This window comes from Panicum virgatum, chromosome 4N (genome assembly GCF_016808335.1).
Source record: "Panicum virgatum strain AP13 chromosome 4N, P.virgatum_v5, whole genome shotgun sequence".
Taxonomy (NCBI): Eukaryota; Viridiplantae; Streptophyta; class Magnoliopsida; order Poales; family Poaceae; genus Panicum; species Panicum virgatum.
In genome coordinates this window covers 27,635,135-27,646,854 of record NC_053148.1, presented here as the reverse complement: position 1 = coordinate 27,646,854, position 11,720 = coordinate 27,635,135, and the positions used below count along the sequence as shown (strand labels likewise).

The following is an 11,720-nucleotide window of genomic DNA, read 5'->3' as shown; positions in this document are numbered from 1 at the left end:
GACACAGCGTAAAGCAGGAAAGGTTAGACTAGAACTTCATTAACTAGCAAGCAAGTATGAGCAAGAGAACACACTAAGGTTTTCATTTAGCTTAACCAGCCAACATAAGCAAGATGGAAATAACTAGGGACTTCTATTCAACTAAAAAGCACATAGAACCAAGCGATATGAAAGCAACCCATATTCTGAATCTAAACACAACCACCTTAAATGTAAACTGAACCAAGCAATATAAAGCAAGCCACATATGATCTCAAATGAGTTAACACGCAACAAAGCATTTCCTAGTAACCGCATACAAGGAAAACTAACACTAGGAACCAAACAAAAAGTAAAAACTTAACTTGCAATCATAAACTGGTAACCAAATTTTACCAGCATGATAAGCTACTAAGAATAAGTGTAAAAACAATTAACCAACATTTATTGATAACATAAAGCATTTATTTTATCCTCAACAAGACAAACTGAACCAAAAATAGATTTACACACATGCACATAGCTTCTGGTACTGAAATTTTTACAGTGAACTAAACATGCAAAGAGTAAGCTATTACATAAATTTCATAATTTTTGAACATCCAGAACTGCAGATATTAAATAAACAAGCGCAAACAAGCATTAACCATGATTAAATCAACACATCATAGAAATATCAACCAAACCATAGGTTTAATATTTTTCCTAAGTTCTAACAAAACTAACCCAACTTGTTTTATAGTTTTACCATTTTTCTACTATTTACTATGTATTTTCAAAGCTTGCAACCACTTAAAATAACATTTAAACTAGAGCAAAAACTATTTAGAAACTAAAGATCAACCTGTAAGGAAAGTTGTAGATCTTAGGACAAGGAATCCAACAAATTTTAGTTTGCATTTTTTTGATTTTTTTATGATTTACTATGATTTTCCAAAATTTCAGCCAATTTATTGCAAAAGAACCCTTCGCAGTACTATTCATTTGAGTCTATAGCTATGCAGATAGCCCGCTGGACTTGTCCAATTCTTGCACAAGGTCCCTGGGCAGAAAAGCAGAGGAGAGGGCGGTGCTTGCTGACCGGATTCCGGCGAGGGGGCTCGCCGGCGGCTAGGGGCCCGAGGTGGAGGAGGTAGAGGAGACCTAGGGCTACATTTGGGTGGCCTCGACGCGAGCTGAGATGGCCGGAGGGGGCGGCTCCACGGGAGCAGGCGGCCGGCGGTGGTGGTGCACGGTGGTGGCAGCGCTTCGGTGGTGGATTCGGGGCGGGCTTGGGCCTGGGAGCTTCAGTGCGCCGTGGGGAAGCCTGTGGGTGGGTCAGTTCGGGCTGACGAAGGCCGGACAGGGGAGCTCCACGGCGAGCTAGGCGAAGGCGGCGGCCATGGCGCGCGGCGGCTCCTTCGGTGCGCGCGCAGGGCTCGGCCCGGCTCTAGGAGAAGTGGAGCAGGTGCGGAGCGAAGCGAGGCGGCCTGGGGCGCGAGGAATCACAGCGGGGCGGCGAGGGAAGGCCGGCGCGACGCCGGCGGCGGCACTCTGCTCGGCTCAAATCGGAGGAGGAAGAGAAAGGGCGCCCAGGGAGGAGGGGATAAGGTCGTGCGCGAGGGACAAGGTCGTGCGCGAGGGATAAGGCCGAGCACGGCGTGGAGGGCGAGGATCGCCGGGCGGCGACGCTTGGAGGTCGCCGGCGACGACGCGTGGGCGTGCGGCATGAGGGCCGGAAGCAGTGAGCAGAGATAAAATGATTCAACGAAACTTAGCTCGATTTCGACCGTCGAAAACTCAAAATTTCATATAGAAACTCGAAAAATTCCAAGAATGAAAGTTGTTCAAAATTTGATTTCCTCCAACTTTTGTTTTAGGCAAAACTTCATTTGAAGATCAAATCATGGTTTAAAATTTGAAATGTTAAAACCAAATCATTAATGTCCTATTCAAAGCAAAATTAAAAGTTTTCTTCAAATTTTGTGCTTAAACATAAAAAATCATAAACACGAAAGTTTTTCACCGCTCCAAACTCTACAAGTTTGTTTTTAGGCAAAAGTTTATTTGAGCAAGAATTTAAAAGTTATTTTTAAAACATGTTTCATTGGATTTGAAAAATAATCATCATTTCATGTGTTAACAAGCTAACAAAAATGTAATTAAAAATATTGTATGCATGCACGGTTAGTATTAATGATGATACCAAATACATGATTAACCTTAACTACAGGTCCCCAGAGCCGGATCGAGCAGGAAGGGGGAGAGGGGGGGACGCTCCGGCCGTGCGCCCTAGAGCTCGGGCGCCTCCTCCGCACACGGCCGCGCGCCGGATCTAGAAGGCGGGGGAGAAAGGCCGCGAGGAGGAGGTCCGGGACCCGAGCGAGGCTCGCGGGCTCCAGAGGCGGAGCTCTCCCGGTGGCGCGGCGAGGAACAGCTGCAGCGGCAAGGAGGCGCGGCGAGGGGGCTCCGCTGCGCCCTCCGCGCGGGGCCGGCGGGCCGAGGGAGAGCGCCGCGGCGCTTCGCGGTCGGGGGACTCGGAGCGCATGGTGGCCTAAGCTTGCCCACTGGCCGGCCCATGGCAGCCAAGTAGGCGCGGTGCTGTTCAAGGTGACTGGGAGACACATCTCGCATGGTGGTGGAGAGGAGAAAGAAAGGACAAATGCAATTTTATTTTTTAGACGTTTGACTGTTCAACCATGATATATGTGGGATAAAAATTGTAACCTGATGGTCTATACGAGATAAGTCGTTTTGTGTTGGCACATTTGTTTCTTGAGTTGGAAATAAATTTCATTAACTGAGAGCTGACTGAAAATTAGCAGCTACAAAATAGTTTTTTTCCCGACCTCAATCCTACAAAATAGTCTTCGTGGCGGCGACCCCGAGGAGATGGATTAGTGTTGTCTCTCCGTCAGAGAGAAGCATTGTGAAGTTTATTCTTTTTTTTCCTTAGAGTGAACTTATATTGTCACCGCGAGCCGGGCCACCGACTGGAGGCTAAAATTAGCCGTTTCATTCTCTCTTTTTTTCTTTCTCTTGTCCCCTTTTTCTAAAAAAAATCTTCTTTCTCTTCTCCATGCGTCTCTTTCTCCTTAATTTTCTTGAAAAAAAATTGGCCGCGACCGCTATCAGGAGAACTCGTGCTGATGTCAATAATTTGCATTGCAGACATGATCTGGCCCTGAATCGATGCGAAGAAACACTGTTGCGTGCGCCTCATCTGCCTGCTTCCGGAAGGGGCTGGCTTCCAGGATTCGAACATCGAAAGGTGGCACCGGTTCTCCAAATTAGTAGTACATGCTTTCAAAATAAGAATTTTGTTTTTGAAAAAAAAAACTTGAAAATGTTGTCATTCTTCATTTGCCCTCCAGCATTGACTTTCAATAGTAATGTCCTTTTTTATACACTATTTTTTTATTAAAAAAGACCATCGAGGGAAAAAACACTCGGTAAAGCATATCATAACATTACTTTTGAAAGCTCATATAAGAATATTTCAAGGTAGCACAATACTTACTAGGATAGTCTTTTTTATTTCGCACAATTTCTAGGATAGATCACATAACAGGTTTTAAGAGCTCATAAAATATTTATTTAAAGGTAGCACAGCATTCATTTACTAGTATAGGTCACATACCAGGTCATATCTATTGCCTAGCACACATAAATTACATTACATCGAAGGTCAACTTTGAATAGTAATATTCCAAATAGTACAGTGACATCGAGGTTTCAAATCACAAGTACAGGCCATAAAAATAACATTTTCATGTCCCCGATGCTTCTGCTTTCCTCAGATCTACACAAAGATGATACAACCTCAGCCAAAATGAAAAATATATCTACAGTACCAATGGAAAGTTAAGCAAAAAGGTATTCAGGCAGTACCCAGGAATGGTATTTCAACAGGCACGCTCTCATCAGATATCTATTCAAGTGCATCTGAGCACCTTCAGGGACCTCAAAACAATAGTGCAAAGCTGCCTTCTACATTCATATCTGCTCCCCAACTGAGGCGCTGAGGTCAAATTCCCCCTTGATTTGTTTGTGACCCGGACACCCTTCCTGCCTGGTTCAGTACCTTGCATTGCCTTCTTGTCCTTCATGCTTGGTTCACAAGGTGGAACTATATTCACCATCAGCCGAGCAGACAACACCGATTTCCAGTATGGGAAGAACTTGTTTCTCTCGTCTCTTAGGGCCAATCCTTTAGGCGGTACCTTTTGCAGGATTACATGAGGCGATTAGCATCTGAATGCACAGCTGACAGGCAATGAGTATTCATGGCATCCTGCTGCTTAACATGTCAAAAGTTGAATCTTACGTTTTATTTACTTAATTTACATCAGATATTACCTAAATCACCTGATCAACTGAGGCAATAAAGTATGTTAGTTCAGAAGAATAATCCTAATAAAATCTGTTTGTTCTGGCATTAACTTTTTCAAGCCAAATTAGACTCATATAACCAACCGTGGAAAAGACACCACAAGTGGATTTAAGAGATGAATCTCCAAATGGGAATGGTATACAACAGTAAAAATTAATTTCCATAAGACAATGCTTCTGATTAGAACATTGCCGAACATAAACACACATAATTGGTGGCACTATTAGGAGGTTTCAAGCAAGTTCCATTAGCCAGATCACAAGTAATTCTCAAAACAAATTGAAAGTTTTCTCCTAATGTAACAAATATAATACAAGTAGTTGCGAAATTGCAAAAAAGGCATAACAACTGCCTGTTAACTAAATGAAGTATCCAAAAGATGGCATTAAAAAAAATAAAAGATCATCCACATTCAAATTTCATTCTTTACCTTGTTAATAACTTTAGCATTCAGAGAAGATGAGTTTTCAGCTTTGTCAGGTTCCTCAGCATCCACTATATTGAGTAACCGCATTGGTTAGGAGCCAACTTATGAAACACAAATCATAATCCATAGATTGTTATCAAGTGTAAAGGACATACAAGGTGCAAATGACTGGACAGTAAAACAGATCCATCTGAGAAATAGGCTACAATTTATATTGTCATAGGAGTAAACCGTGTGCACGTTTCATCTCTTCCTGGAAGCAATAATACAAAGATGAAATACAGGAACTAAACTACATTTGTAGCACCGTGATATGGTTCCATGATCTGATACGGTACTAGTCACTGTTGTCAGCAACTGTAGTAGCCACATCTAACATGTAACTCCCAGTAAGTTTTGCCTCACTTTCCATTTAGTTCAACCCCCCTTTTTACACTAGATAGGCCATCAGCATTATTATAGTGAAATGTTTTAACTTGGTGCATCAGGCATGGATAACTTTGCAATGGTTTGAAGTAACAACAACAACAACAACAACATAACCTTTTTTCCCAAGCAAGTTGGGGTAGGCTAGAGATGAAACCCGAAAGAAATAAGTTCAAAGTTCAGGCACATTGATAGCTAGTCTCCAAGCGCTTCTATCCAAAGCTATCTCTTTAGAAATATTCCAATCCTTAAGGTCTCTCTTAACCGACTCATCCCACGTCAGTTTAGGTCTACCTCTACCCCTCTTTACATTATCGACCCGCTCAAGAACCCGGTTTGAAGTATATATACTAAAATTGTTCCTTTCTAATACAAATAAGAAATAATGTCAACCAAAAAGCAACACACCTCGTGAGACTGATTTATGAATCGCTGTTGCCCAAAGATATTGGTAGCTTCAAAGCAAGAAGGAAAATTTTAGAAAACAAACTAGATACATTAGACACGTATAAAAACACAAATATTAAGTAAATATAAGTGAAGCTAAGAAATCACAAACCCTTTGAGGTTTCCAGTGTCAATGCCCATTCCAGAATGAACAATGCCATTGCTGTTTAGAATTGATGAAACATGTTCAATAATCTCCTCATGGGTCACCTACATTCAATCATTTTCTTGTAAAAACAATAATTATAAAATGATAAGAGACATTACTCCAAAGTGTGTATTCAGATATGTTCACTTGTCAGGTGGCAATGGCTGAAACCACATAACAACCTTTGAACAGAAGATTTAGCAAACACATGAAATTGGTGACCTGGTTTCATTAATAAAAACAAAAATGCTGAATTTCCATCAAGCCAGTGAAATTGATTTAGCATGCTATCAAGTTACTGGCTAGTCAAGAAACCTCTTTAATCAGTGTTTCAATATGGCATGCACTGTTACTTACTAAAGCTAGCCTACTTAATGGATGCCTTATCTTGTGAACATACTTGACAATAGCAAAGAGGATCTCAGGATCATGATATCTAGTCTTCTGTAATAAAGCCCAAAGTGTAGACAACAACAAAAAAAAAGAAGGATGGACCAGCCTAACCAAACCAGCCTAGCACTCCCAATCTTTGTGCCATAACAACCACCACACTGAACAGCACAGCAGAAGAAAAACGAAATAAGAAAACAAACTGGACGCGCCTGACCCAACTAGCCTAGCACTCCCCATCCTTCCATTGTTGCTGTCACAACCAACACCATGAACTACAGCAGTCGCAACCATGACAGAAATGGCATATTTTAGCATTGACATGTCATGGCCTTGTGGGCAGAGGTGATCCTAACCCACTGCTGAAAACCCTGTTCTTTGGGTACTACCTTGGTTATTAATTGTTCCTGTACTCTAAGTGGATTCCCATTTTACCCAGGTTCTATTCTGTTGGTGCTGGTTAGTTCATAAATGAAGCAACCAAAATCAACAGCCAGACAAAAAAAAGTTCTAATGGGTTTTCAAACCACACCACCACCACCATCACCGAAAAAAGGCAGATTGAAATGGAAACAAAAGAAATGATCTCTCAGGTTTATGTGAAGATAGATGATTAGTCTAATTTAAGATGGGTTTTATGACAAGCTAGTATAATTTGGTCAAATCTACTGCTTCGAAATAAAAAGAAAGAAAGAAGTAATCCACGAATCCATAAGCACAAAAGAATACACAGAAAAGTGGTACCGGCCCCAGTGTGTGTGTGTGTGTGTGTGTGTAGGCCGTACCTCTGAGTAAGTCTGAATGTAGCTCTCAAGAGCTTCACCTGCATTGTCAACAATATCAACTAGAGTTCCTGCTGTAATAAGATCTTCCTTCTTGTTCTTCAGCTTCTTTAGGACACTGCCATTTTTTCCCTCATTAACCATAGCTGTTGCTTGACGATGTAGGGAGCCAATAGCTTGATAGGTGCGACGTCTAACAACATCAAACCCATCCCGAGAAGCCTTGCTTCTGCCCCCATTTACGGGGCCACGAAGCTGCTTCTGAGCAGCCAGCAGCAAAATTGCCGACTCGACAAACTTCCTCCCATTTATATAATTCCATACCTCATCAACAATGTTATCTGTATGTTTGGCAATCAGCCTGGTCGTGTCCAAGTACATCTTCTGCGAATGGCACCGATATGACAATTTGTAGATTATACTTTAACAGATGCATGCAGTAAATAAGAGAAACGATTGGGCTCATCACTTTTAAAAGTAAAAAAATTCTTAGCAAGATAATTGTCCACCTTTTATTTTTAGGGGCTTGCTAATTTTCAGTCAATTGAAAGTTTGGGAAACATTCAATCGACATCCAGCACCACTAGATCAAAATGGGATGGTCTACCAAAAAACAACTTTTTCTGTAGTCTATACATTAATAGATTTTTTTCCTCCACCTACTTACCTACAAAAATAAATACTAATATAAATCCTAGTACAAATCATGTCGACTGAAAACTTGTCAATTGAAGAGGAGGAAAGATGTTTATGTTAAGAAAAATGACACTTGGTGGTATGTTGGCCTAAGTCATGTGTACGTGGACATAGAAGCCTACTTTAAGTTGAAAGGATTTGTTATTGTATTTGTGTGTGCATGCATCTGATAAGAAGTAAAAAAAGTGAGTAGAATGGCATATGAAGCAACTGTAAGCTAAAGGAATTATAAAGTGGCAGGTGGTGATTGTTTAGGACCGATTATGAAAGTAGATAGGATCGAACCATCTCAGGCAGACAGAGGAGAGAGATGAGTTTCTCGAGAGGGCACCCATCTTCCCAATGGTCCTCCAGGAACTTATGCATGCCAGCATTCTCTACTGCGACATGAAGAGGGAGGAGACCTTCAATAACATTGTCTCCCTCCGTGCGGATGTTCGCCGACGCGCCATGGCGAAGGAGGAGCTTGACCATATCGACGCTGAAAGTCTCAGCGGCCGCGTGGAGGGGCGTGAACCCGTAGCGGTGCCGGGCGTTGGGGTCAGCTCGGCGTCCGTTGTACAGATCGCCGCTCAGCGCCACCTTGGCACAGCGCACGGCGTTCTGGGAGATGATGGAAATGAGGACATCTGGGAAAATGAAATCGCGGCGGCCCATAAAGTGCGACCAGCCGCAGCAGAGGTTCTCGAACTTGGCGACCCTGTCCTTGGCCAATACAGGCTGCAGTATTGGGGACACATGAATCATGTACTTGGTGAGAGTCTCCTGCAGCAATCAGCTAGTCGATCACAACCAAAAATCGATCCACTTATTTCTCATCAGCACAAAAAATCTACTCACCTGATCCTTTGCCTCGAAATGGGAAGCTGCATCCGGATACCCGAACTTGTCGTAGTAGCTCCGACCATTCGCCGTTGATCCGTCGCCTTCGCTGGGGCCGCCGCCGGCGAAGCTAGCCCTAGGAGAATTCGCATCTCCAGGCGCGGAGGAGATTGGGGTTTCCATGAGAGAGGCGGCGGCGGCGCTCAAGACCTAGATCGATCGCCTTTCCATACCGGAAAAAAATTGGGTGGACACCGGGTCCATCAGCGCCACGGTGCTCCCCCGCAGCCGATGCCCTGTTTGGTTTCCGTATCAGGGAGAACTTAAAACCCTTTGACCGTTAATTACGATGTTAAATAAAATCAATTTACATAATTAATTTCAGAACTCTGCGCTGCGCTAGGAATCCTGAAAAATCTAATACAGTCTTTAACCGCGTGATTAGAGAATAGTTACTGTAGTATCACTGTAGCCAATCAACAATTAATTATTGTCTTTAAATTCGTCACGAAAAATTATACCCATTTCTAAAAAAAATTTGTAAATAGATTTTATTTAGCACTTTATGTATGTATGTGAAATTCTTTTCTTAGATTGTGTGCATTAGGAAAGAAAGTGTGAACCAAACAGGACCAAGTCTCGGCTCGCCTCCTTTTCCTCGTGCTCGGCTTGGCTCATCTTCCAGCTCCAAACAAGGCTCAGCTCCAAACATCTCCGCATCTGTTCTGCGCCGCGGATCTCCATCGCCGGAGCTCGCCGCAGCCCCGCTCCCCCCTCCTTGTGCCCCCGCCCCGCGAGCCCGAGCCCCTGATGGCGGCCGCCGTGCCCCCATTCGCCGCTGCCCCGGGCGCAGCCATTGCCGCCTCCACGGCCGGCCACCCTCCCCGGCACCTGCTGCTGAGCCACCCTCCCCGGCACCTGCTGCTGACTCTGCCCGGCGGATCCCCCGCGCGCCGGAGCCCTCGCTGCCGGCCGTTGCGCGCGCGAAGCCCCTGTTGCCGGCCGCCGAGAAATTGTAGTTGTGGCTGTGACAACGTGAGTTTTAACTTTGCTGGTCTCTGATGTATCTTGATCTGCAGTCATGCATTTGAACCCAATTCCAAGATATTGTGTTTCAATTGATAGTGCTGAGGATGAGGATAACAATTCTATTTGACTTGATAACACTCTTGGGCTTGTAGATTTAATGACGGCACCAGTTCAGCTGGATATGCAAAGATTTAAATTCAGAACTCTGCATACAAGATGCATGTCGTTGTTGAACTATTCAGAGGTATGCATTTCTTCAGTTTAAATTGACCAGTGGTGTTTAAGTTTTATACTTCTAATCCTACCTCTTCTTGCTTTTGATCAATAACGTAATAAGTTAACACTACTCTGTAGAACCAGAGAGCCGCACAGATAATTGGAATTCACATTCATCTTCAGCTGGCAACCTAGACATTCTGTATGTGGTCTCCAAGTCATCAATTGCAATTGCAGACCTGTTGCATGTAAGCAGATTCTTGGATGCTACAGCAAGGTTGTTGTTTGAATGTCTTTTCTTTCATTGGCAAGGATAGAAGAGATATATAGCTACAAAAAATTGCTAATGCTAACAATATGTTCATGAACCTTGCTGCTGCAGGAATCGGGGACCATGTACGAAAACATTCCGCCAAAATAGCAAAAAGATGAACTGGGATTCTGAAATGCTGATCTCACAATGTGTGCATGAACCATTTCAAGGTTGAACCACATCCAGCCTGGTTGCTCACCAACCAGCAGCTCCTCGAAAACATCTAAATTGTAGTGTAGTTAGGAATTTGTTACAGTGTATGTGATGTTTATGGAACTATACATAAATTGTTCATGCTTCTTGTATTGTACTTCTCAAATTGTACAGTGTATGGATGTGTTACAAAAAAGATACTATTCTGAAATAAATGTGGATGTTCTTGAATATGAGATTTTCTCTCATTTGTTGGAAAATAAATAACTATTGACTGGGATCCTTCTTTGCTGACATACAGAATGTTGAATTATTGACTCGGATCCTTCTTTGCCTGTAACTATTGATAGAATGCTGCGAACAATTACTGTTGCAATAAAACCATATGTTTTAGGCCACAAATTTCTGTTGCATTTCCTAAATATATAAATATATACATGCTGTAATAGTACTCACTCTCCTAACTCATAAGAACTCTGCAGTGATTTCACCAAAAGAACTCCACAATGCACACAAAAGTTAGTGGATGACTCAAAGCCGACAGTGGTCTTAATGATAAAGCAGGGCGGGATAATCTGAGAAAGTTAGTGGATGACTTAAAGCCGACAGTGGTCTGTCTGCAGGAAACAAAATTACCTCTAATCACTGAGCGTGATGTTGCCTCCTTCCTTGGGCAACAGTACACCAATTTTGTTTTTCTGCCTGCACAGCAAACTAGAGGGGGTATTTTGGTCGCTTGGAGGGAGGGAACCTTTGCAGTTACTCATCATCATATACTTCGGCATTCTATTTCAGTGCCGCTCAGCAATCAGTACGACCCACCTTGGTGGTTCACTGGGGTCTATGGCCCTCACCAAGATGCTGATAAACCTGCTTTCCTTGATGAGCTCCAAGAGGTACGGTCCCTCTGTCCTGGCCCTTGGATGTTAGCTGGGGATTTCAACATGATATACTGTTCGGAAGACAAAAACAATGAGAACATAAACAGAGCAATGATGGGTCGTTTTCGCCGTTTTGTGAATGAGTTTGAGTTAAAGGAAATTCTGCTGTTAGGAAGGAGATATACCTGGTCGAATGAACGCGATTCTCCGACACTTGTCAAGTTAGACCGGGTTCTCTGCACCAACAGTTGGGAAGACATTTATATGGAAAGTGTCTTACAAAGCCTTGCTTCGGAAATGTCTGATCACTGCCCGCTGATCCTTGGTCTCAGGGAGGGCATCTTGGGAAAGAAACGGTTTCACTTTGAGAGTTTTTGGACAAGGCTTGATGGATTTCTCGAAGCTGTGCAGCATTCTTGGGATGAGCCTGTACATGATTGCTCCCCCTTCCTGAGAATCTCAATTAAGCTAAGGCGGCTTACTAAAGCTCTACAGTCCTGGGGACAGAAGCAAGTTGGTCATGTAAACTCGCAGCTAGCTCTCGCTCGACACATTTTGCATAATTTAGAAATGGCCCAGGACCTCAGAGAATTATCGGCGGAAGAAAAGTGGCTGAGAAGTAAATTAAAGAAACATTGT

The 11,720-nt window shown here is 43.1% G+C and overlaps 1 protein-coding gene and 1 long non-coding RNA gene across 7 annotated transcripts; one reads left to right on the top strand and one right to left on the bottom strand.

The window, feature by feature from the left end:
• Positions 1-3,528: 3,528 nt before the first annotated feature.
• LOC120669962 lies at positions 3,529-8,813 on the bottom strand. Of its 5 annotated transcripts, XR_005672909.1 has the most exons (9): positions 8,508-8,793; positions 7,953-8,432; positions 6,975-7,355; positions 5,764-5,861; positions 5,613-5,659; positions 4,934-5,031; positions 4,782-4,846; positions 3,850-4,181; positions 3,529-3,760 (listed from the first exon to the last, which is right to left on the bottom strand). XR_005672909.1 is itself a non-coding variant. In XM_039949897.1 (8 exons), exons 1-7 carry the CDS (start codon positions 8,670-8,672, stop codon positions 3,894-3,896), a joined length of 1,524 nt encoding a protein of 507 aa, XP_039805831.1. In that variant the 5' UTR covers positions 8,673-8,793; the 3' UTR covers positions 3,529-3,760; positions 3,850-3,893. The 5 variants fall into 5 exon arrangements, 4 of the variants coding, with proteins under 4 accessions (XP_039805831.1, XP_039805832.1, XP_039805833.1 ...); XM_039949897.1 differs by lacking the exon at positions 4,934-5,031; XM_039949898.1 differs by lacking the exon at positions 4,934-5,031 and having other exon boundaries at positions 3,529-4,181; positions 8,508-8,813.
• A 347-nt stretch (positions 8,814-9,160) lies between these two features.
• On the top strand, positions 9,161-10,436 carry LOC120668399. 2 transcript variants are annotated; one of them, XR_005672426.1, is made up of 4 exons: positions 9,161-9,524; positions 9,671-9,762; positions 9,873-10,011; positions 10,117-10,436. It is a non-coding gene; the product is annotated as an uncharacterized LOC120668399 (long non-coding RNA). The 2 variants fall into 2 exon arrangements; XR_005672425.1 differs by having other exon boundaries at positions 9,166-9,762.
• Positions 10,437-11,720: the final 1,284 nt, after the last annotated feature.